This window comes from Spea bombifrons, chromosome 8 (assembly GCF_027358695.1).
Source record: "Spea bombifrons isolate aSpeBom1 chromosome 8, aSpeBom1.2.pri, whole genome shotgun sequence".
NCBI classification, from domain to species: Eukaryota; Metazoa; Chordata; class Amphibia; order Anura; family Pelobatidae; genus Spea; species Spea bombifrons.
Genome location: NC_071094.1, coordinates 14,848,412 through 14,874,870, shown reverse-complemented (window position 1 = coordinate 14,874,870; position 26,459 = coordinate 14,848,412). Strand labels below are relative to the sequence as shown.

Here is a 26,459-nt window from a genome sequence, read left to right as displayed (position 1 = left end):
CTAATAGGCCATGATCCTACTTTCTAGTCTACTTTTTAGTCAAGTATCCCTGAATTATACACTTGTATGCACACCAAAAGGATGGCATTTTTCAACAGAGGTGCAGAGGTTGTGGGGATGATGAAATGCTCTAATGTTCTATTTTTCATAAATAGTTTGAAAAGGCTGCACTAGTAAGGCATTTAATTGAGAAAAGCGTGTACTAAAGGGAGAAGTTGGGTAGATTTATATAGTGTGTAGGGAATGTTTATGGCAGAACTGAACATGTATATGTCTGTATATATTTGTTTCATTTTGTCTATCTTCCCTGTAACATAATCACTTTTGTCTAATAGGACTCCTGAAAATGGAGCAAGAATGAAAGGAGAAAAGCATAGGGAAAAGCATGAGCTGGTGTCTAGTTGAGTTGCTCTCCTTCCTACTCATTTGGGAGCAGATCACATTACAGGAATCAATTCAACCTCAGCAACATGTCTCCAAAGAGTTTGACTGGATTATCACTGATCGAGGTCCATTTCATCACTCTCGCGATTACCTGTCATTTGTGGAGAGACATCGACAGGGTTACTCTACCAGATACAAAATCTACAGGTAAATGTTCCCTGTTATGAGTAAATGTGTGATGGAAATTTTTTCCTTGCATGATAACATATGTTTTGCATAGCTATGCCTTTCAAACATCACAGGACACCTCCAGCTTTCAGTGAAAGTGTTCTAATTTACCCCTCTAAGTTCCTGTTTAGTAGCACACAGGGACTCTAAAAAATCACCACATCAGCAAAAATTGTGAGATCATAGAAAATAGGGATACATGTAAATCAAAAGAGCCGATGATGGCCATAAAATCAACAACACACATTGAATCTACTAAAGAAAGGACATTTATTTAACCCCATTCCAATATTTCATACATTTGAGTGTATAAAAGATTTCTTCAATTGGTGTGGGAAGAAATCAAAAAGCTTTCTGATGAATTTTAAAACACCAGGCAATTTAACAATAGTAGAAAAAGTGAAACTTAAAGAACTATTAGATGAAAAATACTGCAATGTAATTATGGAGAATGGTCAATAAAAAACGGTACTTAAACTTGATAATGATTAATCCCTTAAATACAATTGGTGGTCCCTAAACCCATTGAAAACAATGCATTTTGAGCCTGTACATGTCATTAAGATTCCACCTTTCTGGGGAAAGATCATACTTATCAATTTCTTGGTAATCTAAGGAACGTTCGGCTAGAGAAAGTGGGTTGTCTAAAAGAATTTAAATATTACATAAACTACAATGATACTTTTTTATACATACATAATACATGAAAATCTACTGGATCCTATTAAATTGAAAACATCAACTTTTATGTAAATTACATTTTAAAACCAAATGTCATACAGTTATTGTCTTACATTCAAGACACAAAACATACATTACAGACCAAGTCTGCAATCTCCCTCACTGCTTGTCTCACCGCTTTGTATGTAAAATTATTATATCGTGATATAATGCATAAAAGTAGAGTTACACTCTGTCTCCTACATTTTAAAAAATTACTGCCTTTTATTGACAAAAGACTTAACATTACTGGAGTTTATACTGACAAGGAATTATTTTCTCTTCAATCCATTACCATAGTCACATGCTATTCTACTAGCAATACCAATCTTTGTTTGGGATATTGGGAAGACTTTATTATTCAAAGTAATAAATAAATATTGGATGAGATGGATTGATGACACAAGTGTCAACAATGAGTCTGATATCCCCTTTTCTGGACCTGTTGAGTGAAACTTCAGCCTACAACTATGGACAGTCTCCTCAATTCTAAAGGTTTTCATACCACTTCACTTCTAAAAATGAAATCCTAGTTGGTCAATCTAAGCTAAGGCTTAATTGCTGTGATGTGAATAAATTCAATAAACATGCAAAAAACTTGTTGTATTTTTTCAAAGAAAATAAATACCGGAAAAGAAGTCTAAAGCGTGCCTACGTATATACATTGGGAAAAGATAGATTAGAAATTTGACAGCCAAAATGACACTACGTAAATTGTCAGACTGATTGGGAGTTTTGATACTGTTTTGTACAACGTGAAATAAATATTCACCAATTTTAAAAGCAGACCCTGAACTAAAAGGTATTAGTTTAATTTAAAAAAAGCCGGTTTAACTGTAGTCCTGCAGTTTAAGAGACGTTTGCACTATCTAGGTCTGCAACAACTAATCAATAATAAATCGATAATGAAAATCGTTGCCAACAAATTTAATTGTTGATTAGTTGAATCGATTTTATCGAATACAGGATGAGGGTTTATTCAGAGAAGAGCTGCAGGGGACCTGGATCTTTCTCTCTGACAGCTGACGGGTGTCTGTGCGATGTGCGCAGACATCCTCCGCTACTGCCGGTACTTCCGCTGGGGCTTCTATGATGGAGCACCGGCGTCACATGACCTTCCGGTGCTCAGTCATAGAAGCTCCAGCGAAAGTGCTAGCAGGGAGGTTTTAAGGCATATCAGGGGGTAGAGTGGCATATAGGGGGGTATAAGGCGATCGCTGGCTTTGCAGCATCCACGGAAGCCTCACAAGTGAGGCTGACCGTGGATCCGGGGAGGAAAGTCCTCCCCGGAAGAAAAATGGTCGCCGCCGCACTGATCATCAAAGATCGCGCCCGGCTAAAACAGCTTAGGAAGCGATCGGAATCGCTTCCTAAGCATAAACTGTGTTGCTGACATGCTTCCATATCGAGGCATGTAGTAACACACCCCCTCTACCCCGATAGCCTTGTGATTGCTCCGAAGAGCAACCACAAGTGCCATCCTGTAAATGACTTGCCGTCATTCACAGGATGGCATTAACAATAGAAAATGAGTTCACAGAGGGTCTATCCAGACCCTCTTGAGAACTCTCGAGCTCCTCCTGCAGGTTGAATGCAGGTACTTCATCCAACCATGCAAGGTCAATGGAGCCCAGCTCACTAATCAGAGTGATTAGTAAAAAAAAAAAAAATCAAAAATGTTAAACAAAAAATTAAAAAAAATATGGTAACGTAAAAATCCCCACTGTCCCCCCCCAAAAAAGTTTTTAATAAGCAAGTCCTACAATTCTTTATCTTCAGGGAAGATGGCTGCTTAACTTACTTGCTCCGCCATCGCTCGCTAGATTTTGCCCGAAAACACATGTACCTTCTGCAATGGGTCACAATAAAAAGCCGACCTCGGACTCCTCCACCCCGGGTGGTCGATCTCGGCCGCTCTCTGCCTACCTGCGAGACTATTTTCATACTCCGGCCGACCTGGCCCCGCAGGCCTCCGAGGACCACGAGGCTGGTTCCCCTGCCAGTGTGTCCTCAGCTGACGATCTCCAGCCTGCTCCTCCACTACCTCATCCTCCTCCCACACCTGAGGCACTGCAAATTTTTTCGTCCGCGCCATGGAGAACGGATTTCTCAAACCTTATTTTGAGACAAGTTGTCCGCGACGAAGTGGCGGCCTTACCCACCAACCTCTCCACGTTGGAGCGTAGAGTGACAACCCTAGAGGATACTACAGCATCACACCAACAAACCACCCTGGTCACCCAACGTGCTACTGAACACCACCACCGGCACCTAACCTCTCTTCGGCGTCGCCTCGAGGACCTTGAGAATAGGGGTTGTCGCCATAACATCCGCATATGCGGAGTACCAGAGGGCGAGCCCCCGGAAAACCTGCCCGACCTGCTGTCGACCCTCTTCACCGACCTCATGGGACGCCGGATTGATGCATCCAGGGAGTTGGACAGAGCGCATCGGGCCCTGAGGCCCCGAGGTAACGCAGCAAGCCCACCCCGGGATATCGTCTGCCACTTTGTGGACTTCTCCCTGAAAGAAGCCGTTATGGCGCAGGCATGGGAGGTCGGCTCCTGGCCCTTCCAGAACGCCCTATCACCTTTTACCAAGACCTCTCGGATCTCACTCTTCAGGTGCGCCGGGTCCTGCACCCTCTCACCTCGGAGCTGAGCAGATTACGCATCCCGTATCGCTGGGGTCACCCCTTTGTGCTAACGGTCCGACATGGCGCTACCTCCTATCATGTGCGCTATTACCACAACCTTCCTGTGGTCCTCTCTGCCCTGGGACTCACGGGCCTCCCCATACCTGATTGGTCCCTTCTGGGCCTCGACCCTGATGCAGAACCCTGCAGACCGGCACCGTCACACCAACCCAGGCGTTCTGATCGCCCTCGTCGGCTCCCAGATCGCGCAGTTAGCGCTCCTCCACCACGACCGTCCCCGCGGTGTCTTAAGTATCCTTCTTGCTATGCGCCCCGGGCACAATTGCGTCTGTGACGGGGGCTAAACGACTGTCTCAGTTTTGATCTGTTTGCTTGTTTATTTGTCCAATAATCTGTCTGTCTCGCCCCGGTGAGACCCCGGGCTCACGCTGGATATACCACTGACATGAGATGTACCTTACCGTCTCTTTCCACATTCTCATTTTCGGCCGTGTTATATACCCCCCCTTTTTATATATATATATATATATATATATATATATATATATACGATGCACCTTTAAGTTGCGTCTCTGCCTTTCCCACTACCCACTCACAGGTGCTGTGGGGTACTCCTCGTGCCCGCTCCACCGCTCTTGGATTTCTGTTGTACCGCTCATCACTCACGGTTCTGCCAGTACTCTAATCTAATGTAGTTGCTTGTTTACTGCTGTGCCACCGCTTCACAGAGAACCTGAGTCGCATGAGTCTCCTAACTATTGCCTAGGTGCTGGGCTCGCCTACATTATCCCTTCACACCTCACTCCATCCACACATCAGTACAGACAATTTTTTTTCTTCTTCCTTGCGTTGTACCTCTGAGCTGCACCTTTGACATAGTCCGCTTGCGGTCGAAGTGGGGTGCTCCCTGTGCCCGCACTGCCGCTGCTGGGTTTCTGTTGTACTGTACCGCTCATCACTCACGGTTTTGCCAGTATGCTAATCTGATGCAATTGCTTGTTTACTGCCGTGACCCCAGTTACGCCGTTTCGCTGAGAACGTGAGTCTCATGCGACACCCAGCTATTGCCTGGGCGATGGTCTCGTCTACGACATCCTTTCACACCTCACACAATTGACACTTCAGTACATTTTTTTATTTTTTTTGCGTTGCACCTCTGAGCTGCACCTTTGCATTGGTCCGCTCGCGGTCGAAGTGGGGTACTCCCCGTACCTGCACTACCGCTACTGGGTTTCTGTTGTACTGTACCGCTCATCACTCACAGTTTCGCCAGTATGCTAATCTGATGCAATTGCTTGTTTACTGCCGTGACCCCAGTTACGCCTTTTCGCCGAGAACGTGAGACACCCATGCGACACCCAGCTATTGCCTGGACGATGGTCTCGTCTACGACATACTTTCACACCCCACACCATTGACGCTTCAGTACATCCCTTTTTTTTTGCGTTGCACCTTTGAGCTGCATCTCTGCCTTCGCCGTAGCCCGTTCATGGTTGCTGTGGGGTACTCCCCATGCCCACTCTGCCACTACTGGGTTTCTGTTGTACTGTACCACTCATCACTACTTTAATCTGATGTAGTTACTTGTTTACCGCCTTGTCGTGCCTTATGGTACTACAGCCTGTTCTTTCAATGTATTTGACCTGTATTGTACTCTTGCCTGTCAGGCTGGTCTCACTTTCCTTTTTTTCCTTGCCCTCGTACCCTCTATGCCTCCCCCCACCCGAGAGAGTCTGCTCACGTTTCTCTTCATTAATGCTCGAGGACTGAATATCCAGGAGAAACGCTCCTACTTGCTATGTGACCTACGGCCGTAGCGGGTCGATGTGGCCTTTATCCAGGAGACGCACTTTCGGGAAGGTTCTGCCCCTAGTTTGTCCAATCGTTATTATCCCACAGGTTTCTTTAGCAATGCTTCTGGGTCTAAAACGAAAGGCGTTGCCATCCTGTTATCAAACTCTGTGCCTTTTCATGAACTAGTCGTGTTGGCGGATCCTGATGGCCGTTTCCTATTTCTGAAATGTCTCATTGCCAACCAGATCTATACTCTCTCTAACCTCTATCTGCCCAACCGTGGCCAACGTATTTCAATTTGATTCGCCCTTCGCCCAGCCTTTGACACCTCCAGTGGCACCTCCCGCTCCCCTACACATGTCTTGCGCAAAGTCCTTTCCCTCCTCTCCCGATTTCGCCTTGTCGACTGCTGGAGGGCCCTCCATCCGGCTGACAGGGACTACACGTTCTTCTCTGCACCTCATGGCTCCTACTCCCGAATCGACTACTTTTTTCTCCCGTACCACCACGCCGCCCTCTTACGCAGGGCCCGCATAGGCTTGACCACATGGTCTGATCACGCCCCTTTGACTATATCCATTGGCTCTAACCTCCTTCGTTCTTCCGAGCGCACTTGGCGCCTAAATGAATCCCTTCTGGCCGATACCGGCGTCTGCGTAGACACAGCTGACATAATCTCCCAGTACTTCCGTGACAACCTTGTGGCTGACACCCCCCATCTCACTGTATGGGAGGCCCATAAATGTGTTTTGAGGGGACATCTTAACAATCTCTGCTCCCAACGTAAAAAAGCGGAGGGCCTGTAGTTCTCCTCTCTCTGTGACCAAATAGCGTCTGCGGAACGAGCCCATAAAGAGTCTCTATCTGGAGAGCACCTACAGTGTCTACTGTTGGTTCGGAAGGACCTGGCTTCTCTTTTGAACGCCAGATATCACAGATCTTATTTACGCAATAGGGCACTTTTTCACGAGCACGGGGATAAATCAGGTAAATTCTTGGCGAAGGCTCTCCGGCAATCTCGTCGCCTCACCTACATACCCAAGATCCGTTCCTCAGATGGCGTGGTACGTCTCCTTCATTCTGACATCTCGGCCGGCTTTCTCAATTACCGTATTGGCCCGAATATAGGCCGCACTTTTTTCTCCCACTTTAAGTCTTTAAAGTGGGGGTGCGGCCTATATTCGGGGTCTAGCGGCCGACGCCCGGGACATGCCACAGAGTGGCAGCATATCTCGGGGGGGAGGACAGAGTGGCAGCATAGGTTGGGGGGGGACAGAGTGGCAGCATATCTCGGGGGGGGAGGACAGAGTGGCAGCATATCTCGGGGGGGAGGGACAGAGTGGCAGCATATCTCGGGGGGGGAGGACAGAGAGGCAGCATGTTTATTTGGTGCTTTTTTAAAGAAAAAAACTTTTTCTTTAAAAAAGCACCAAACTTTTTTTAGGGTGCGGCCTATATACGGGGGCGGCCTATATCCGAGCCAATACGGTATTTCTCTGACCTCTACAACCTTCCCTCTCCTAGGGGGGATTCGCCCTCGCGGGTTCCATGCATCCGAGACTACCTCTCACGCACCCTGACTCGACGCATACTGACCGAGGCTGCAGCAGGCATCTCTCTCGCGGAATTTTACCTTGCTATCAAATCCTCTCGGTCTGGGAGATGTCCCGGCCCTGATGGGTTCCCCCTGAAATATTACGTTTCTGTGAACAACTTGGCCTGCACTTTGTGGATGTCTTTAATTCCATATTGGACGGCGGTCGGATATATCCACACTCCACTTTGGCATCCATTACTCTTATTCATAAGGAGGGCAAGGACCCAGAGAATTCCGGCAGCTACCGCCCGATCTCACTGCTTAATGCGGATCTCAAACTGGATGCGGATCTCAAATATTGGACTGAAGCCCTTTCTCCCCATCCAGATCAATCAGGCTTTGTCCTTGGTCGAGAGGCCAGAGACTGCACCATCCGCACCCTCAGCCTAATGCACCTGGCGAGGTCCTCCTCCATGCCCTCGGCCTTCCTCTCCACGGACGACGAGAAGGCGTTCGATCGCGTAGATTGGACCTTCATGCTGACCACCCTCGAACACATGGGCTTTGGGGCGGGCTACCTATCTTGGGTTCGCTCGTTGTACTCCGCTCCCTCTGCGTGGCTTCGGATTAATGGGCTCCTATCAGACTCTTTCCCTATTCGTAATGGCACCCGACAGGGCTGCCCCCTGTCTCCATTATTGTTTGTGCTCTCCCTTGAACCCCTTCTACAGGCCATCCGGATGAATCCTGACATTGCTGGTATACCGGTGGGCAACACTCAACATAAGATCCTGGGCTATGCCGACGATCTTCTCTTTTCCATCTCTCGGCCCCGGATATCTCTGCCCTCCATTTTGAAGGAACTAGATTACCAAATCTGAAATACTGGCAGTGGATATTCCCACCGCAGAGAGCACCTCCTCTCGGCGTCTGGTTGTCAGTGGACTTCTCCCAACTCTTTCCTATAAACTTCCTGCCTATTCTTTCTGCGTTGCACATTGACTTCTCGGCTCACCCTCTCCTGGGTTGGAAGGATTAACTCTTATCAAAATGAATGCTATGCCCCGTCTCCTTTACTTATTTCAGACCCTTCCCATCCGCATACCACCTTCCTTTTTCTCTACAGTTCGCACTCTCTTCCTGCGGTTCGTTTGGGGTCGTGGCTCCCTACGGATCAAATATAGTGTGCTCGTCGTGCCGAAGGAGAAGGGTGGCCTGGCTCTGCCCTGCCCCTGCACATACTATCGGGCCTGTCACCTTCTGCATGTGCTTGAATGGTCCAGTGGAGTACGGCGTAAGCTATGAGTGAGAGCTGAGAGTGCTGCACTTGCTGTTCCGACGGGTTCGTTACCTTGGCTTACCGCAGCATGTGCTCGTCGCGTGGCTGCTTCTCACCCTTTTGTTTCGGCGACGCTTGGAATCTGGCACTCCCTGCTCTGCACCACCACCATCTCCACCGTTCCCTCTCCCCTTACACCGGTTCGTGATAACCCTGACTTCCCACCGGGGTTAGGAGTGGACCTCTTCCCGGAGGTGGCAGCCTGGGGGTTACCGGGATTCGAGCCTTCTTATAAGAAGAAGCCTGAAGCCATTGATGGACCTAGTGCCTACTGATCCACCGACCCCTCTCGATAGGTTCCACTATGCCCAACTGGGCAACTTCTTTCGGACTTTGGTTCGTAAGCATGAGATTTTTCGGGACCTTACCGTCTTCGAGACTCTATGTGTCCAGGACGAGGTCCCGGCTCACGGTGTATCATTGCTCTACGGACTTCTTCTGCCCGCTATCTACCACAGTACCCCACCTCATGTAGGGAGATGGGAGGACTCATTAAATCTGACCCTTACAGAGGAGCAATGGATAGCTTACGGAGGAGCTCAATGGATATAGGGCTGCAACTAACGATTATTTTAATAATCGATTAGTTGGCCGAATATTTTTTCGATTACTCGGATAAAAAAAAACTAATTTTTCGTTTATTTAAAATAATTTAATGAACTGGATGTTAAAAAACAACTTAAAATTCACATTAACATTCTTATTTTGTTATGATGTAATAAAAAACAATATTTTCAAAGTACAAGAACTCAAACACAATATTTATGAAACAAAATAACCCCAAACATTCTGAAAAGAGGTGGACTATTACTGTTCAAGAAACTTTGCATTAGAATGGAAAAAAAGTTAACATGTCCACATGCTCAGGGCTGAGGCTGGCTCTCTTTTTACAAGCAATGTTGCCTGCAGCAGAGAAGAGGCGCTCTGATGGAGTGGAGGTGCCTGGGATGCACAAGTAGGATTTTGCCAGTTTTGCCAAGGTAGGATATTTCTCTTGGTTGGTGTTCCACCAATTCAAAGGGTTTCTCTCCTTGGCAAGGGGCCTCTCTGCAAAATAAGCCTGGACCTCATTTTGTACTTGAGTATGAATATCCTCCTCCTCAAGTTTCCCCTCTCCAGTCTCCTCTTCACTGCTGCCCCCAGACTCAAGGAGTGAGTCAAGTAGAGAAGCAGCAGATGTTGAGGGCACGTCAACTGTCGTTACACGCAAAGAAGTTGTTTCCCGCTGCACCATCTCCCTTCTTACAGCAAGCGTCTCTGTCTGCACTTTTGCCTGTACACTTATAATTTGCTCTGGTGTTAAAAACTTCAGCCTCCTAAATCGTGGATCCAGGGCAGAGGAAACAACAACAGTGTTTGGGATGTTTTCAAAAAGGATCCCCTTCCATCTGCTTTGAAGCTGGTCTGTTACTGTGGCTTGGAAGCTCTTCAGTGGAGATGATTCAAAACAGGCAACCTCATTGGACCTTAACAGCCCCTTCACAAGTGCAGACATGGAAGATACAGTTACATATTCTTGGCTAATCATGAATACAGTGGCACATTCAAAAGGCTTAAGAGCGGTGGAAAGTTCTTCAAGAAGATTCCACTGTTCTGGCTTTAACTCCAAATAATGCTTGCCCATTTGAGTAACAGATGGGTCAGACAGAGTGGCAGTTACTGGCCACCTTTGTTCAATTAGTCTGTCGACCATATAGTAAGTGCTATTCCATCTAGTGGTTACATCCTGAAGAAGTTTGTGCTCTGGTGTACCCATCTGCTTCTCCTTCAACCTACTGCTGGCTAGCTCACTTTTTTTAAAATGCTCAACTAGTGTTCTTGCAGCACTAACAGCTCTCTGAGTGCTTTAATGAAGCATTGATCACCAGCTGTAATGTGTGGCCAGTGCAGCGAATACTGGCCCACCCATGCTTGTCCTCTAGGATTTTTACAGCAGCCACAATATTTGCACCACTGTCATGTACAATGGCAATTATTTTTTTATCTGGAATCTCAAACTTTGCGGCGACCTCCTCTATCCATTCTGCGATGTTTGCGGCTGTATGTCTGTCTTCAAGAGGCATTGTAGTGAGACAGAGAGAAGACAGCTTCCAGTCATCCCCTATGTAGTGGCATGTAATGCCAAGGTAAGCCTCAGTAGCTACACTTGTCCAAATGTCTGCTGTAAAAGCAATTCTGCAGTCATTAGCGCTGATGGCATGCTTCCCATTCTGAAATGCCTCTTGGTACTTCCTCTCCACTAGTTTGGTGAAATGAGTTCTTGAGGGAAGAGTATATCCGGGGTTTAGTACACTGACCATGCTTTTGAATCCTTGGTCTTCAACCATGGATAGCGGTCGCATGTCAGTGACCAGCATTTTCAGAATGGAATCGGTTATAGGCGTTGCTTGCTGTGGAGTGCACTGGGGATTTCGCTGCACAAATTCTGTCATGGTAATATATATATTAATAGATTTATAGATTATGATTGGTAGTAGAATGCAGAAAAAGCTATTTCTCAATTTATCATTTGGGTTTAACGTACCGTCCTGATGTTTCACCTTCCTCCGTGAAGCCCACATGTTTCCTTTTCATGTTTGGTGTATTATTATTGCAGTGTAGTTTTCCCAGCACCCATATTTGCACTTGCCCCAGTGCTTTGCCCAAGCACTCTGGTCCCAGCACTTTGCCCTGCATCCACACTTCGCCCCAGCATCAGCACTTTGCACCTTGCCCCAGCACTTTGCACCCAGCACTTTGCACCCAGCACTTTGCACCCAGCCCTGGCACTTTGCACTTTGCACCCAGCACTTTGCACCCAGCACTTTGCCCCAGCCCTGGCACTTTGCACCCAGCACTTTGCACCCAGCACTTTGCACCCAGCCCTGGCACTTTGCATCCGGCACTTTGCCTCAGCCCTGGCACTTTGCACTTTGCACCCAGCACTTTGTACTTTGCACTTTGCACCCAGCACTTTGCCCCAGCCCTGGCACTTTGCACCCAGCCCTGGCACTTTGCACCCAGCACTTTGCACCTAGCCCTGGCACTTTGCACCCAGCACTTTGCCCCAGCCCTGGCACTTTGCACCCAGCACTTTGCACCCAGCCCTGGCACTTTGCACCCGGCACTTTGCCCCAGCCCTGGCACTTTGCACCCAGCACTTTGCACTTTGCACCCAGCACTTTGCTCCCAGCACTTTGCACTTTGTACTTTGCACTTTGCACCCAGCACTTTGCCCCAGCCCTGGCACTTTGCACCCAGCACTTTGCACCCAGCCCTGGCACTTTGCACCCGGCACTTTGCACCCGGCACTTTGCACCCAGCACTTTGCACCCAGCACTTTGCACTGTGCCCCAGCACTTTGCACTGTGCCCCTGCACCCAGTCTCCAACTCTGCCCTGCACCCACACTCACACCCTGCCCCAACACTCACACCCTGCCCCCACACTCTGCCCTGCACCCGCTCTGCCCTGCACCCAGCCCTGCACCCACACTCACACCCTGCCCTGCATCCCCACCCCCACTCTGCCCTGCACCCAGTCTCCCACTCTGCCCTGCCCCCCACCCCCACTCTGCCCTGCACCCACACTCACACCCTGCATCCCCACCCCCACTCTGCCCTGCACCCAGTCTCCCACCCTGCCCTGCCCCTCCACCCCCACTCTGCCCTGCCCCCCCACCCAGCCCTGCACCCACACTCACACCCTGCCCTGCATCCCCACCCCCACTCTGCCCTGCACCCAGTCTCCTACCCTGGCCTGCCCCCCCACCCCCACTCTGCCCTGCACCCACACTCACACCCTGCCCTGCAATTCCCTACCCCCCCACCCCCAACCCGCCGTGGACCCCCACTCTGCCGTGCACCCCCAATCTGCCGTGGACCCCCACTCTGCCATGGACCCCCACCCCCACTCTGCCGTGCACCCCCACGTCCACTCTGCCGTGCACCCACACATTCGCACAGAGCCATTCGCACAGAGCCACTCGCACAGAGCCATTCTCATAGAGCCATTCGCACAGAGCCACTCGCACAGAGCCACTCGCACAGATTGATTCGCACAGAGCCACTTGCACACAGCGATTCGCACATAGACATTCGCACATAGACATTCGCACATAGACATTCGCACAGAGCCACTCGCACATAGACATAAAGAATACTTATCTCCGCTACGGACTCGTTCCACTTCCAACCTTCAAGTTTAAAACTTTATTGAACTCTTGATTGAAGCGCATCACATCCGAGGTCACGTAGCTAAAAGAAGGCGGAGACTGCAGAGCGTGTAGCAGCAGCGGGGAACGCTCGCGGAGGTAGGTAAAAGGAGCCGAGTGCTCCAACAACGAATCGATCACTCGATTAATCGATAACGGAAATCGTCAACAATGATTTCCGTTATCGATTTTATCGATTCGTTGTTTCAGCCCTAGTAAGATATCGATCCTCACAAAAGTTGCTCTTTCAATAACAGGGACCAGGAGATGTCCTATAAGCTCTTGGCCGGTTGGTATCGTCCTCCATCCACATTAGCCCGATACAATCCTGAAGTGAGAGATGAATGCTGGAGATGTGGGGCTTCCCCGTGCTCGATCCCTCACTTGTGGTGGTCCTGCCCTCAGATGCTCTCTTTCTGGACTACTGTCCACTCCACTGCTCAAGCACTTACTGACAAACGACTCCCGTTCACCCCTGAGTTCTTACTGTTACTGCATATGCCCTATCCAGTCTCCTGGTACAAATCATCTTTTGGTGGCAGCCAAGTCTATAATCCCACTGCACTGGGGCTTTTGCTGTACCCACCTCCGCTGTTTCCCGGACTCTCCAGTCCCGACCCTCTCTGGGTCCTCCGCACATAACACATCCTGCTGTGTCACGGGCCACGACAATGTCATTTATCTGATTAAATATTTAGTTTGGTCCATTGCGATCTCATCGTCATTGTGTCATCCATGATGTGTTGTTCACGAATATGTGCCCTCCATGCTAATTATCTCCTAACTTGCACTCCCTTCATGCCGCATGTGCTGTGATGGTCTTGGACTGTGCCCTATACCGTGTTCCCTCCCCCTTTCTTTCTGTTTCTGTACCCCCCCTCTCTTTGTTGGATATTTCTCTGAAAAATGATTAATAACCATTGATTTACCCTAAAAATGTATGAGTTGATGGGGTAAATTGAATTGGCCAGGTTCAAAGATGTCCTAAATGTGGGACATGGGGGCAGTAGGATCAGATGTCTAAATGGCAAAATTACACACCTCACAAAGGCGGCCTTTTACCTCCCAAATAACCCAACAAACCCATGCATAGGTATCACTGCGCTCAGGAGATGTTACTGAACACATATTGGGGTGTTGTTTGACACGGACATATACCAGGATCGGTCAATTTATACCTGAAGTACTATGTGCGTGAAAAAATACTACCATAAAGTTTCACAAAGGCTGATGGTAAAATCAGTGCATGGAAAGGGTTAAAATACCAGCATTTCAAATACCTTGGGGTGTCTAGTTTTTTAAAATATATGATTTGATGGGGTAAATTGCATTGGCTGGCTTCAAAGATACCTGAAATGGCACATGGGGGGAAGAATTACCAGATTTGGAAAAAATGGTTTTGAAATAGCAAAACGCTACCTGTACTTATTGCCCCATAACGTGCAGAAAAAAGCAAAAAAACATAAACACAATGGATATTTCTAAACTCAGGACAAATAGTAGAATCTTTTTAGCAGGTTTTTTCATTAGTTTTTGCAGAAGAGTAAAAGTTTTTTGTTTAAAAAGTGAGAAAAAGTAATTTTTTAACAAAAAATACCCATATTTTATCATATTTTTTATAGTAAATTAGATGATATGATAAAATTAATAGTATCTAAAGAAACCCCTGTTTGTCCTGAACAAAAACAATATACACTGCTCAAAGTAATAAAGCGAACACTAAGATTACACATCCTAGATCTGAATGAATGAACTAATCTTATGACATACTTTCGTCTTTACATAGTTGAATGTGCTGACAACAAAATCACACAAAAATTCTCAATGGAAATCACATTTATCAACTCATGGAGGTCTGGATATGGAGTCACACTCAAAATCAAAATGGAAAACCACACTACAGGCTGATCCAACTTTGATGTAATGTTCTTAAAACAAGTCACAATGAGGCTCAGTAGTGTGTGTGACCTCCACGTGCCCGTATGACCTCCCTACAACGCCTGGGCATGCTCCTGGTGAGGTTGCGTATGGTCTCCTGAGGGATGTCCTCCCAGACCTGGACTAAAGCATCCGCCAACTCCTGGACATTCTGTGGTGCAACGTGGCGTTGGTAGATGGAGCGAAACATGATGTCCCAGATGTGCTCAATTGGATTCAGGTCTGGGTAACGGGCGGGCCAGTCCATAGCATCAATGGCTTCCTCTTGCAGGAACTGCTGACACACTCCAGCCACATGAGGTCTAGCATTGTCTTGCATTAGGAGGAACCCAGGGCCAACCACACCAGCATATGGTCTCACAAGGGGTCTGAGGATCTCATCTTGGTACCTAATGGCAGTCAGGCTACCTCTGGCAAGCACATGGAGGGCTCTGCGGCCCCCCAAAGAAATGCCACCCCACACCATTACTGACCCACCGCCAAACCGGTCATGCTGGAGGATGTTGCAGGCAGCAGAACGTTCTCCACTGCATCTCCAGACTCTGTCACGCCTGTCACATGTGCTCAGTGTGAACCTGCTTTGATCTGTGAAGAGCACAGGGCGCCAGTGGCGAATATGACAATCCTGGTGTTCTCTGGCAAATGCCAAACGCCCTGTACGGTGTTGGGCTGTAAGCACAACCCCCACCTGTGGACGTCGGGCCCTCATACCACTCTCATGGAGTCTGTTTCTGACCGTTTGAGTGGACACATGCACATTTGTGGCCTGCTGGAGGTCATTTTGCAGGTCTCTGGCAGTGCTCCTCCTGCTCCTCCTTGCACAAAGGCGGAGGTAGCGGTCCTGCTGCTGGGTTGTTGCCCTCCTACCGCCTCCTCCACGTCTCCTGGTGTACTGGCCGGTCTCCTGGTAGCGCCACCATGCTCTGGACACTACACTGACAGACACAGCAAACATTCTTGCCACAGCTGGCATTGATGTGCCATCCTGGATGAGATGCACTACCTGAGCCAGTTGTGTGGGTTGTAGATTCCGTCTCATGCTACCACTAGAGTGAAAGCACCACCAGCATTCAAAAGTTACCAAAACATCAGCCAGGAAGCATAGGAACTGAGAAGTGGTCTGTGGTCACCACCTGCAGAACCACTCCTTTATTGGGGGTATCTTGCTAATTGTCTATAATTTCCACCTGTTGTCTGTTCCATTTGCAAAACAGCATGTGAAATTGATTGTCCATCAGTGTTGCTTCCTGAGTGGACAGTGTGATTTCACAGAAGTGTGATTGACTTCGAGTTACATTGTGTTGTTTAAGTGTTCCCTTTATTATTTTGAGCAGTGTATAATATGTATGGGAGCATGAAATGAGAAAGAAGAAAATCACAGCTAAACAGCAACACTGAAAAATGTTAAAAGAGACATTGTTCCACAATATACTACGAGTAATAACCCCTATTGTACTTAAGGGGTTAAGCTGGGTAGCGCATTGTTTTGTTTGAAATAAACTGGAAAAGATGGGGAAAAAAATGAAAAATAAAACGCAGTTTTGTATACATACAAATTGTACACACATTGAACCAATGGAAAAAAAGTATCCAAAATATATTCATTAACTTGTCCTGATTTGGAAACCACCCAATATGGACAGGATTTTCATCTATTTTGACCAGTATAGGGCAAATATTGCAAGGCATGCATCACGTTTTTCAATGTAATTTCTTTCAAATTTGGCATGGTAGGCTAATAACTGCAATAGTTGTCACAGATACTGATTATCCCCAAAAATTATATGTTTATCAACAGTAGATAAGTCAAGGTGTACAACTAGGGTCTTTTTGACACTTTTTAAACAGGGATTTTATCACCAATTGCTGCCAAATTTTTAGGTATTTTTGTTTTTTTTAATGCATATGTTGCATATTTTGCATAGAATATGTGCAACTGCAGAAAAAAACACCAAATTGTGTTCACCAACATCCCCCGGTTCCAACAAGGCCTTCACATCCATGGTTCATGCATTTTTTTGAGGAAGCTATGAAGCCAAAACTGGAACATGCACATTTCAGTTTTCAATTTTCTAATTTTCAGAAATTGGTTTGCTGGGCCCATATCCAATTTGGGGCATTTTGGAAGTCCCCCTGTTTAAATTACCCCATAAAAGTATATGTTTATGAACAGTAGACAAGTCAAGGTGTTCAACTAGGGTAATTTTGACAGTTTTCAGGCTTGTTAGTGACACGTTTAGGCCACTGCCATTGACCAGGGAGAACGATCAATAATCAGGGACCGACAAGTGATCACCGACAAGTGATCAGGTAATAATTATAATGATCAGATCACTCCTATTGGCCAGGAGCTATCTGATCATCAGCCCACTTACTAAACTCACAGCATTTGACCTGGACTTTCAGGTCAGTGCTGTTTTTTTTTTCTTCAATTTTTTTTTTTTGATAATTTTTTTAACTCTTTCAATGCCGATGCTCCATTGGAGCACAGCATTGACTGATATTTAGTCCCCACACGGCATTGAAGGAGTTAACGCTGCACTGTCGCTCTCCTGAAGCGATCAGGCAGCAGGGGATGGTTGGGGCTGGCTGTGTATAACCTTAAATATATGGTTAAAATATAAATATGTTAAAATAATTAAATAAAAAAAATTAAATAATGTTTATATATTAAAAAGGCTGAAATTTGGATCAACAGATAACCAATGAATTACAAAATATTACATAATGCAAAATCACTGTTTAACCCCTTAGGAGCCAGGGTCTTAAGCTTAAAAATCCATTGCATCTCTTGTTGTCCCAATTTTTTATTAAAATCATCTCCTCTCTCAGTACAATTGATATAGGATTTCTTTAGGACTCTCACTTGATTTCAGAGGAAAATAAACTTCTTAAATATGCCATACCATTCTCTTCTAATCTAAGGGACAAAAAAGAGAGGGGGTAGCTATTATTATCTCAGAAGAACTAAAATTAGAACAATTTTTGGATGAAAGCAATACAAATGGTCGATTTCAGATTTTGATCTGTAAAATGAATGACATAATATATACTTTAGTGAATATCTATACAACTAATCAATCTCCTGTAAGATTTATAACAAAGCTTTTTAATAGAATTGACCAAATAAATAAAGGCATATTATTATTTTGAAGAGAATTCAACTGTGTTATTGATATTACTTTAGACAAAAGCCTCTCATTTGGAATATGGATTGTCACATGAATGAATATGGATCATCGCTTTAAAACAATGCAGACTTTTTTTTTTTACGTAAGAATACCCTATTTGACATTTGGAGGGTTCAGCACCCTAAATAGAAGAACTTTTCAATTTTCTCCCAAGCATATAGTTCTTATTGAAGAAACTATTATATATTGACCAAACCCCAGTCTTAAGATGTATTTATAAGTTCACATATTGGTCCAATAACTTGGTCGGACCATGCCCCAGTATTTTATATATTTAAGAATAATCCTGACTACAAACTAAGAACGAGATGGCGATTAAACAAATCCCTCTTCGAAAGCGAACATAATCAGAAGGATCTCCTTCCGCAGGTGGATATTTTCCTTGAAAGAAATGATGATGCTACAGTCACAAATCTTACATTATGGAACACATTTAAACGCGTTATGCGTGGCTCTCATAACAATAGGTTCAAAGAATGAGAAACAAAGAGGCCAAAATTTAGCAGACTTACATATTTCCCTAGCAAAAAAAGAAATATTACATAAAGAAAATCCAAACGCAAAGGAAATGAAAACAGGAAATATTAAAACAAGAAGAAAAAATAAAAAACGCAGTATCGATTCTCAAAGAAAAGTGATATTTTAATAGAAATAGAGCAGGAAAAATACTTTGTAACAAATTGAAAGCTAAAAGGAAAAATTACATAATTAAAAACGTTTTTTTTTTTCAATTCACCGTTTATTCAAACAGCAATCAGACAACAGGTTTGAACAGTGATATACACATTGCAAAAATACAATGAAAGTACAAAACCGGTATTCAGAGGCACAAATGAGAAGAGGTAATACAGGCATCAGTAAAAAAAGGCAGAAGTGTCACAAAAAATAAAGTGAACAAAATTCAGTAGCATCTGAATACATAGTGCATATCAATCAGCTCGCGGGGCAAACGGTAGACGGCGATGTCACAGAGAGAGTCAGAAAACCAAAAAGACGCCACGTATAGTAACAGAAACCAAGAATAAACTCTCCGCGGGGAGTATATGTGCAGCGTATATAATAGTAGTAAAGAAAACAGGTCACCACAAAGAATAAAAACATAAACAATAAGTACATATATATACCATGCCATCAAAATCGTGTGAAGGTGTATGTGTGAGAGAGCGAAATAGAGCAATGTACCACGCATTAGGGACACTAACCTAGTGCACCAGAGCATCGTAGAAGGGGGAGTTGTCTATGGGGAATCCAAAAATAAGACGGAAATCAGGCGACGAAACAAACGGATGCCACCAAAACCACCTGATATCATTCTGGTGACCTTTACCCCTAGCGGACCAAATTAAATCTTCCATTTGAGCTACATACATTATTTTTTGAAGCCAAGCCTGCAACAGAGGAGGATTGGGAGACTTCCAGAACCGCGGCACAATTGATTTAGCAGTGTTAAGTAAATGTATTGTTAGCGAGCGTTTATACGCGGCGTGGGGAAGGGGGTTTAAATGCAGCAGCACGGTTGCCGGGTCGAATTGGATGTCAGGAGCACACACTAACTCAATGACCCTCCAAACCGTGTCCCAAAAGGAACGGATCGGAGGGCACGACCACCATAGATGGAGCAGCGTACCTCCCGCGGCTCCACATCGCCAGCAGGCGTCCGGGGCCGAAGGAATAAACCTGTGCAAGTCTGCAGGGACTTTGTACCATCACGTCAGGACCTTGTAGGAGCACTCCTGCAGTTTGCTAGAGAGTGATCCCTTGTGAATGGCCAGTAGTGCCTTGTCCCACTTCTGCGGAGAAGGGGAAATACCCAGATCACTCTCCCACAGGCTGAGGAAAAAGGGCTTAGTAACCGAGACAGAATCCAGTATTATAGCGTATAGCGCCGAAAGGAGATGCGGTGGCTCGGCCGGCAAGGTGCATAGGGTCTCAAAATTGGAGAGTGGTCTGGTCAAAAGGGTGGACCGGGGAATAGAGGAAATAAAATGTTGCAGCTGGTGCAGAAAGAAACGCTGGGCCTGAGTCGTATCAGAGGAGGCAAAAACAACCTCCGCAGTGACAGCGAGAGTCCCTAAGAAGACATAGTTACATAGTTACATAGGCTGAAAAAAGACATGTGTCCATCAAGTTCAGCCTTTCCTATATCTGTTAATTTGTTGCTGTTTGATCCAAAAGAAGGCAAAAAACCCCGGCTTCGCTCTTTCCAATTTTGCACTAACCAGGGAAAAAAATTCCTTCTTGACCCCAAAATGGCAGTCAGATTTCTCCTTGGATCAATAAGCTGTTTCCCCATAATTAAAGATTATATCCCCGAACATTATGTTTTTCCAGGTATCCATCCTGTTGCAGTTTAAACGTCTGTACAGACTCTGATAAAACTACCTCTGCAGGCAGAGAATTCCACATCCTTATTGTCCTTACTGTAAAAAACCCTTTCCTCTGCTTTAGTCTAAATCTCCTTTCTTCCAGTCTAAATGCATGACCACGTGTCCTATGCATAGTCCTGTTTATGAACAGATTTCCACACAATGGTTTGTATTGGCCCCGAATATATTTATATAACGTTATCATATCCCCTCTGAGGCGACGTTTTTCTAAACTAAACAGATTTAAATTAGTTAACCTTTCTTCATAACTATAGTGCTCCATTCCTTTTATTAATTTTGTAGCCCGCCTCTGCACCCTTTCTAGTGCTATGATATCCTTCTTTAGAAAAGGTGCCCAAAATTGCACAGCATACTCAAGGTGCGGCCTTACCATTGATTTATACAGAGGCAAAATTATATCTTTATTCCGCGAATTGATGCCCCTTTTTATACAGGACAATACCTTACTGGCCTTAGCAACCGCAGACTGACACTGCACATTGTTGCCTAGTTTGTTGTCTATAACAATTCCCAAATCCTTCTCATTTGTCATTACCCCTAATTCACTACCGTTTAGGGTGTAGGTTGCTTGTGCATTCGCTACCCCGAAGTGCATAACTTTACATTTATCTACATTGAATTTCATCTGCCATTTGAGTGCCCAGTCCCCCAGTCTATCTAGATCCCTCTGCAGCACAGTAATATCCTGCTCGCCCTGTATAACTTTACCTAGTTTTGTGTCATCTGCAAACACAGAAACATTACTTTCAATGCCTCCTGCCAGGTCATTTATAAATATGTTGAATAAAATTGGTCCCAGAACAGAACCCTGAGGGACACCACTTACCACTTTTGACCAGCTTGAAAATTTACCATTTATAAAAACTCTCTGTTCTCTACCTCTAAGCCAATGTTCTAGCCAAGAACAAGAATTTGCATCTAGGCCAATTTCTTTCAGTTTGAATACTAACCTATTGTGTGGAACCGTGTCAAACATGATGGTAGCGTAGGGGTAATGGGAGCATGGGGCAAGGCGTGGACGATATTACGCCACCCCTCATGGCACGCCTGATTACCTGGAACGTAGGGGATATCGTCGTGAAGCGACCCATACGCGGGCAAGGACTCGGGCCGGGGATCCAGGGAAGGACATTCAGGGGTACAGTCAAAAGGGCCTCCTCTATCGCCAACCACTGCTTAGGGACACCTATAGTCCACTCCACGATCCTCCGCAGGTGAGAGGCTCTCCAATAAAGCTCTAGATCTCTAGAGCTCTAGATCTGGGACACCCATGCCTCCCTTAAGTTTAGGGTGAATTAAATGCGAGCGAGCCAGCCTTGGCGACCTTGCGGACCATATTTAGGATGTAAAGACCCGAGCGCACTTCTTGAAAAATGTCTTTGGAACAAAAATCGGCAAGGATTGGAATATATATAAAAACCTCGGAAGGATATTCATCTTTAGAACGACAATCCTGCCAAACCATGAAATATGCGAATAAGCCCACCTTATGACAAAGCACAACATGTCATCAGCATACAGGGCCACGTTGTGATGAACACCCGCTACAGAAATCCCAGACACCAGAGGGTTAGCACGGAGCACAGCCGACAGGGGCTCCAGCCCCAAAATAAACAAAAGCGGGGACAGGCCGCGTCCCGTTCGACAGGGTGACCGGGCCCGAAAGAAGACCATTAACCTTAATGTGAGCCTTCGGTTCATGGTACATAGCTTTAATCCATGTCAGAAAACATTGTCCAAGACCCAATTTCTCCAACAAACGGAACAAATAGGGCCAGGCCACCCTGTCAAACGCCTTTTCCGCGTCCAACGAGACCAACGCAAGCGGCAGGGAAGAATAGTCAGCAAAGTCCAAAAGATCAAGAACTCTAATAGTATTATCCCTAGCCTCTCTGCCCGGGACGAAACCCACCTGATCAGGATGGACAAGACGGGGAATTAGGGGCTGCAGCCTGTTCGCCAAGATTTTCGCTAGTAACTTTACGTCCGAATTTAGGAGGGAGATGGGACGATAGCTGCCACAAGATTCGGGGTCTTTCCCAGGCTTCAAAATTACCGAGATATGGGCCGTATTGGTTTGCGATGGGAAATGCGCCCCAGACGCCAAAGCGTTGAACGTCTTAACCAAGTGCGGACCCAGTAAGGGAAGAAATTTAATGTAATATGCGATCGTGAGACCGTCCGGTCCCGGGCAGTTACCCTGCTTGGTAGACTTAACCGCATCGACAACCTCTTCCAATACGATAGGGGAATTCAAAGAATCAATTTCAGGTGCAGTCAGAGTTTTCGGTAACTACTTAGCCAGGTAGGAGTCCAACACTGATGTATAATCTGAGAACGCATCCAAGACAGAGGGCAGGGCATAAAGCTTTTGATAAAAGGAGCGGAAACATTCCGCAATCTGGGGAGGGGAGCAAAAGGGTTTGCCCCTAGCAGAAACAATACATAAAGGTAGTCGCCTTCTGGGATCGAGGAGCCCTAGCGAGCAACCTCCCCGGTTTGTCTCCAAACTCAAATAACCTCTTCCTTGTAAGGAGGAAGTGGCGTTTAAGTCGCGCACTTGTCAGAGACGCCAAGGAGGTTCGGAGAACCTCCAGTTGGGTCAGGACCGCCGGGTCTCTAGAGTCCGGGTCTTTGAGATCAAGATGCCAGGGCATCAACCAGTGAGCATGATGTCCAGGAGACTGGACAAGTACCAGACGGTGAAAGCCCAAGGGGCTCCACCAGGTAAGCTCCAGGGGGGGACAATCTTCCGGAAAACCAGAAGACGTGCGTAGCACGTGTACCTAAGGCAGTGTGGCAGAGAAATTCCATAGAGGAAGCCTTAGATCACATGACGGGAACATAGGGTACACATGACATATTAAGTGTGAAATGTAGTGTGGGTGCGAGCGCAATAAACGTGTGTGAAGGGCAAATTCAAGACCGGGGTATAACCGGCCTGGACCAGAGGCCCAGAGGGCTTGAGACAGGCAAAATAAAATGTAAACGAGAGCAAAGAAAAATACATAATGGCTTATCATACAAACGAACAAAGCCCCCCCCCCCCCCAGGGTGGACCATGAGCAATAACAGCCTCCAGGGGCAAGAAAAACTATGAGTATGCCGGCGCACCTGGTAAAAGGTCCCGAAACAATAAAGTCAAAACCAAAAAAAAAACAAGGTCGGCAGGGTCTCGCCTCAAGAGGCGCATGTAGTGTGGTGAGGAGAAGCCGGCAACCAGACTGCAGAGAAGATCTCCGGCAGACTAGGAGGAAGATACTAGCGGTGTCACCAGGACCGGCGCTAGGGAACCGGCAGCAGATCCACGGGGAGATGTCGCAGGACTTCGTCAGGAGACATCGGAGCACACCTGGAAGAAGAAGACACAGGGTCCCCAGGGGGGGGGAGAGGGTATCCTCAAGCAGCATTACGATCAGCTAGCTGGGCATCAACAGCACAAAGCAAGGGCCTCATAGGGCATCTCGTCGCGAGGGTGTCCTAGCAGAACGCTTGGAGCGGGGCTGACGTCTCGGCAACTGTGACCACGATGCAGGTAAGTCGGTCAGGCGCGGTGCAGGTATCGAAGCGTTGGACCATTCCAGGAGAAGGACCGGCGGTAGGTTAAGCTCTGATAAAAACTCCTGGAGGTCGGAGGGTTGTCGGAGAATCATAGAGCGAGTACCTTTCCGGGCAATCAAAGAGAATGGGAATCCCCATTGTTATGGGATACGCGCGTCTCGTAAAGCCGTCGTGAGAGGGCGAAGAAGCCGTCTGGACTGCAGGGTGATCGGCGAGAGATCTTGAAAGATGTTAAAATTCTCACCCAGGAAAACAACGTCCTTTTTAGCACGGCACTGACGCATTATCTGGTCCTTCACCCGGTACTCGTGGAGGCAACAGATTACATCCCTTGGTGGCATATCCTCCGGACCCCTGGGATGTAGAGCCCTGTTGGCCCTATCGAACACGATAGGGGTATCTTCAGGCTGGTCGAGAATGTTGTTGAACAGGGCCTTGAGGGTGGAAGGCAGATCTGCAGCAAGAACAGTTTCGGGTAGGCCCCGAATCCAGATGTTGGATCGGCGGCCCGATTATCTAGGTCTTCGACTTGACGGAGGAGGCGAGTTATTACACCTTGTTGGGAGGTACATTGGTCGGATAAGCCATCCACCGTAGTGGAAATCTTTGTATGCCCATCTTCAAGAGAGGCCACGCGGTCGCCAAGATGGGAAAGGTTGTGCTTTATTTCCTTCAAGTCCTCGCGAAGGCCCGATAAGGCAGAGTGAATTAAGCCAGCCATCTCCGTCTTTGTGAGTAAGTCCTTGACTGCCTCCTGCCATCCGTGATCCGGCTGTGGTAGAGATGGTGCTAGAGATCCCGCCAAGGAGGGCGAATCTGAGCGAGTGCTGCGTGGGCTCGGTGGTGGAGACGCCATTTTGGCATGCGGCGCCTCCAGGTCACGATCCGGAAAACTATGAAAATATGCCCTCATCGAGGCCGGAGGAGGCTTCTCCCAGTGCCCAGAGGGTTTAGGCGTCGACGATGACTTGTGTGTCTTGCCCATCATCGGTAAAAAGCACCCAAAATGTGGTAGGTACCCAGTGATTCCACGGAGCTAGCAACTCATGCGGCCATATTCGGCAAGCGCCAGCCACGCCCCTCATAATTAAAAAAGTTTGGTTTGGGATCAAATTTTTATTATCTCCCAAAATCAGTAACATCTTTAACCCCTTCAGTTTCCTATGGACGTACCACTACCTCCATAAAACGCATCGCAAGAAACCTTTATGGATGTACCGGTACTTGTAGCGGCAGGGACACACGGCAGTTAAAAAAATGCACACTTCCTAAATGTGGCGTTTTAACTACCAAACAACCCGACAAACCCATGCATGGGGGGTAACACTGTACTCGGGAGATATTGCTGAAAGTGACATACACCAGGAGGTAATTACCTTCAGAAGGTAATATCTCTCTACATTTGGCAGAATAAAAAAAAATAGAATAGGCCACAGTGTTTTAAGCAAAAATGCCTGATATGTATAATCTGTGTGTTTTTCCATTACCTAGACTGTAATAGGGACGAAATTGACACAGCTGCAAAGAGGCAGATTGTATAATCCCCGACCCTGGTGGGGCAGGTAGAATTTTTTGGGGATCTATTAACTATGTGCATTCTTTAATTTGTGTTTATTTTTTGATTGCTGTTATATTTGATTTATTGTTTATATTGTCCATATATACATACATAAATATATATATATTTATGTTGTATTGTGTATTATCTATTCTTTTTTGTCTGTATTTATTAAAACATTTTTATACCTATTTTAGCGCTGTCAGTTTTTCTTATATCGGGGTGGGCATAAGACATATCTGTGGGTATAAGGCATATCAGGGGGGCACAGTGGCATAAAGGGGCTATAAGGCATATCAGGGGGCACAGTGGCATATCGAGGGTAAAAGGCATATCAGTGACATATCAGGGGTTATAAGGCATATCAGGCGGGCACAGTGGCATATAGGAGGGTATAAGGCATATCAGGGGGCACAGTGGCATAACGGGAGAGTGGCATATAGGAGGGGTATAAGGCATATTGAGGGACACAGTGACATATGGGGGGTATAAGGCATATTGGGTGGGCACAGTGGCATATCAGGGGTCATAGTGGCATATCAATAGCAAATAGGGGGCTATAAGGCATATCAGGGGTTATAAGGCGTATCAGGGGGACACAGTGGCATATAGGAGGGGTATAAGGCATATCAGGGGACAGTGGCATATAGGAAGGGTATAAGGCATATTGGGGCACAGTGGCATATCAGGGGACATAGTGGCATATCAATAGCATATAGGGGGTTAAAAGGCATATCAGGGAAGCACAGTGGCATATTGGGGGTATAAGGCATATCGTGGGACAGAGTGGCATATAGGAGGTATAAGGGATATCAGGGCACAGTGGCATCTCTGGCATTTAGGAGGGTATAGGGCATTTACGGGGGCAGAGTAGCATATAAGAGGTATAAGGCATTTCTGGGGCAAGCTGGGGGTGAGATATGCATAACTGGGGGCAGGTTGGCACATAAAAGAAAATATACATTTTTCTCATAG

The 26,459-nt window shown here is 46.5% G+C and overlaps 1 protein-coding gene across 1 annotated transcript in view; it reads left to right on the top strand.

The window, feature by feature from the left end:
• The window catches only part of BRINP1 (BMP/retinoic acid inducible neural specific 1), a 287,987-nt gene that overhangs the window by 50,063 nt on the left and 211,465 nt on the right, over positions 1 to 26,459 (top strand). The window contains exon 2 of the mRNA XM_053473899.1: positions 336 to 591. Coding sequence (XP_053329874.1) covers positions 386 to 591 — 206 coding nt within the window. The 5' untranslated portion in view covers positions 336 to 385. The remainder of the gene's footprint in view (positions 1 to 335; positions 592 to 26,459) is intronic.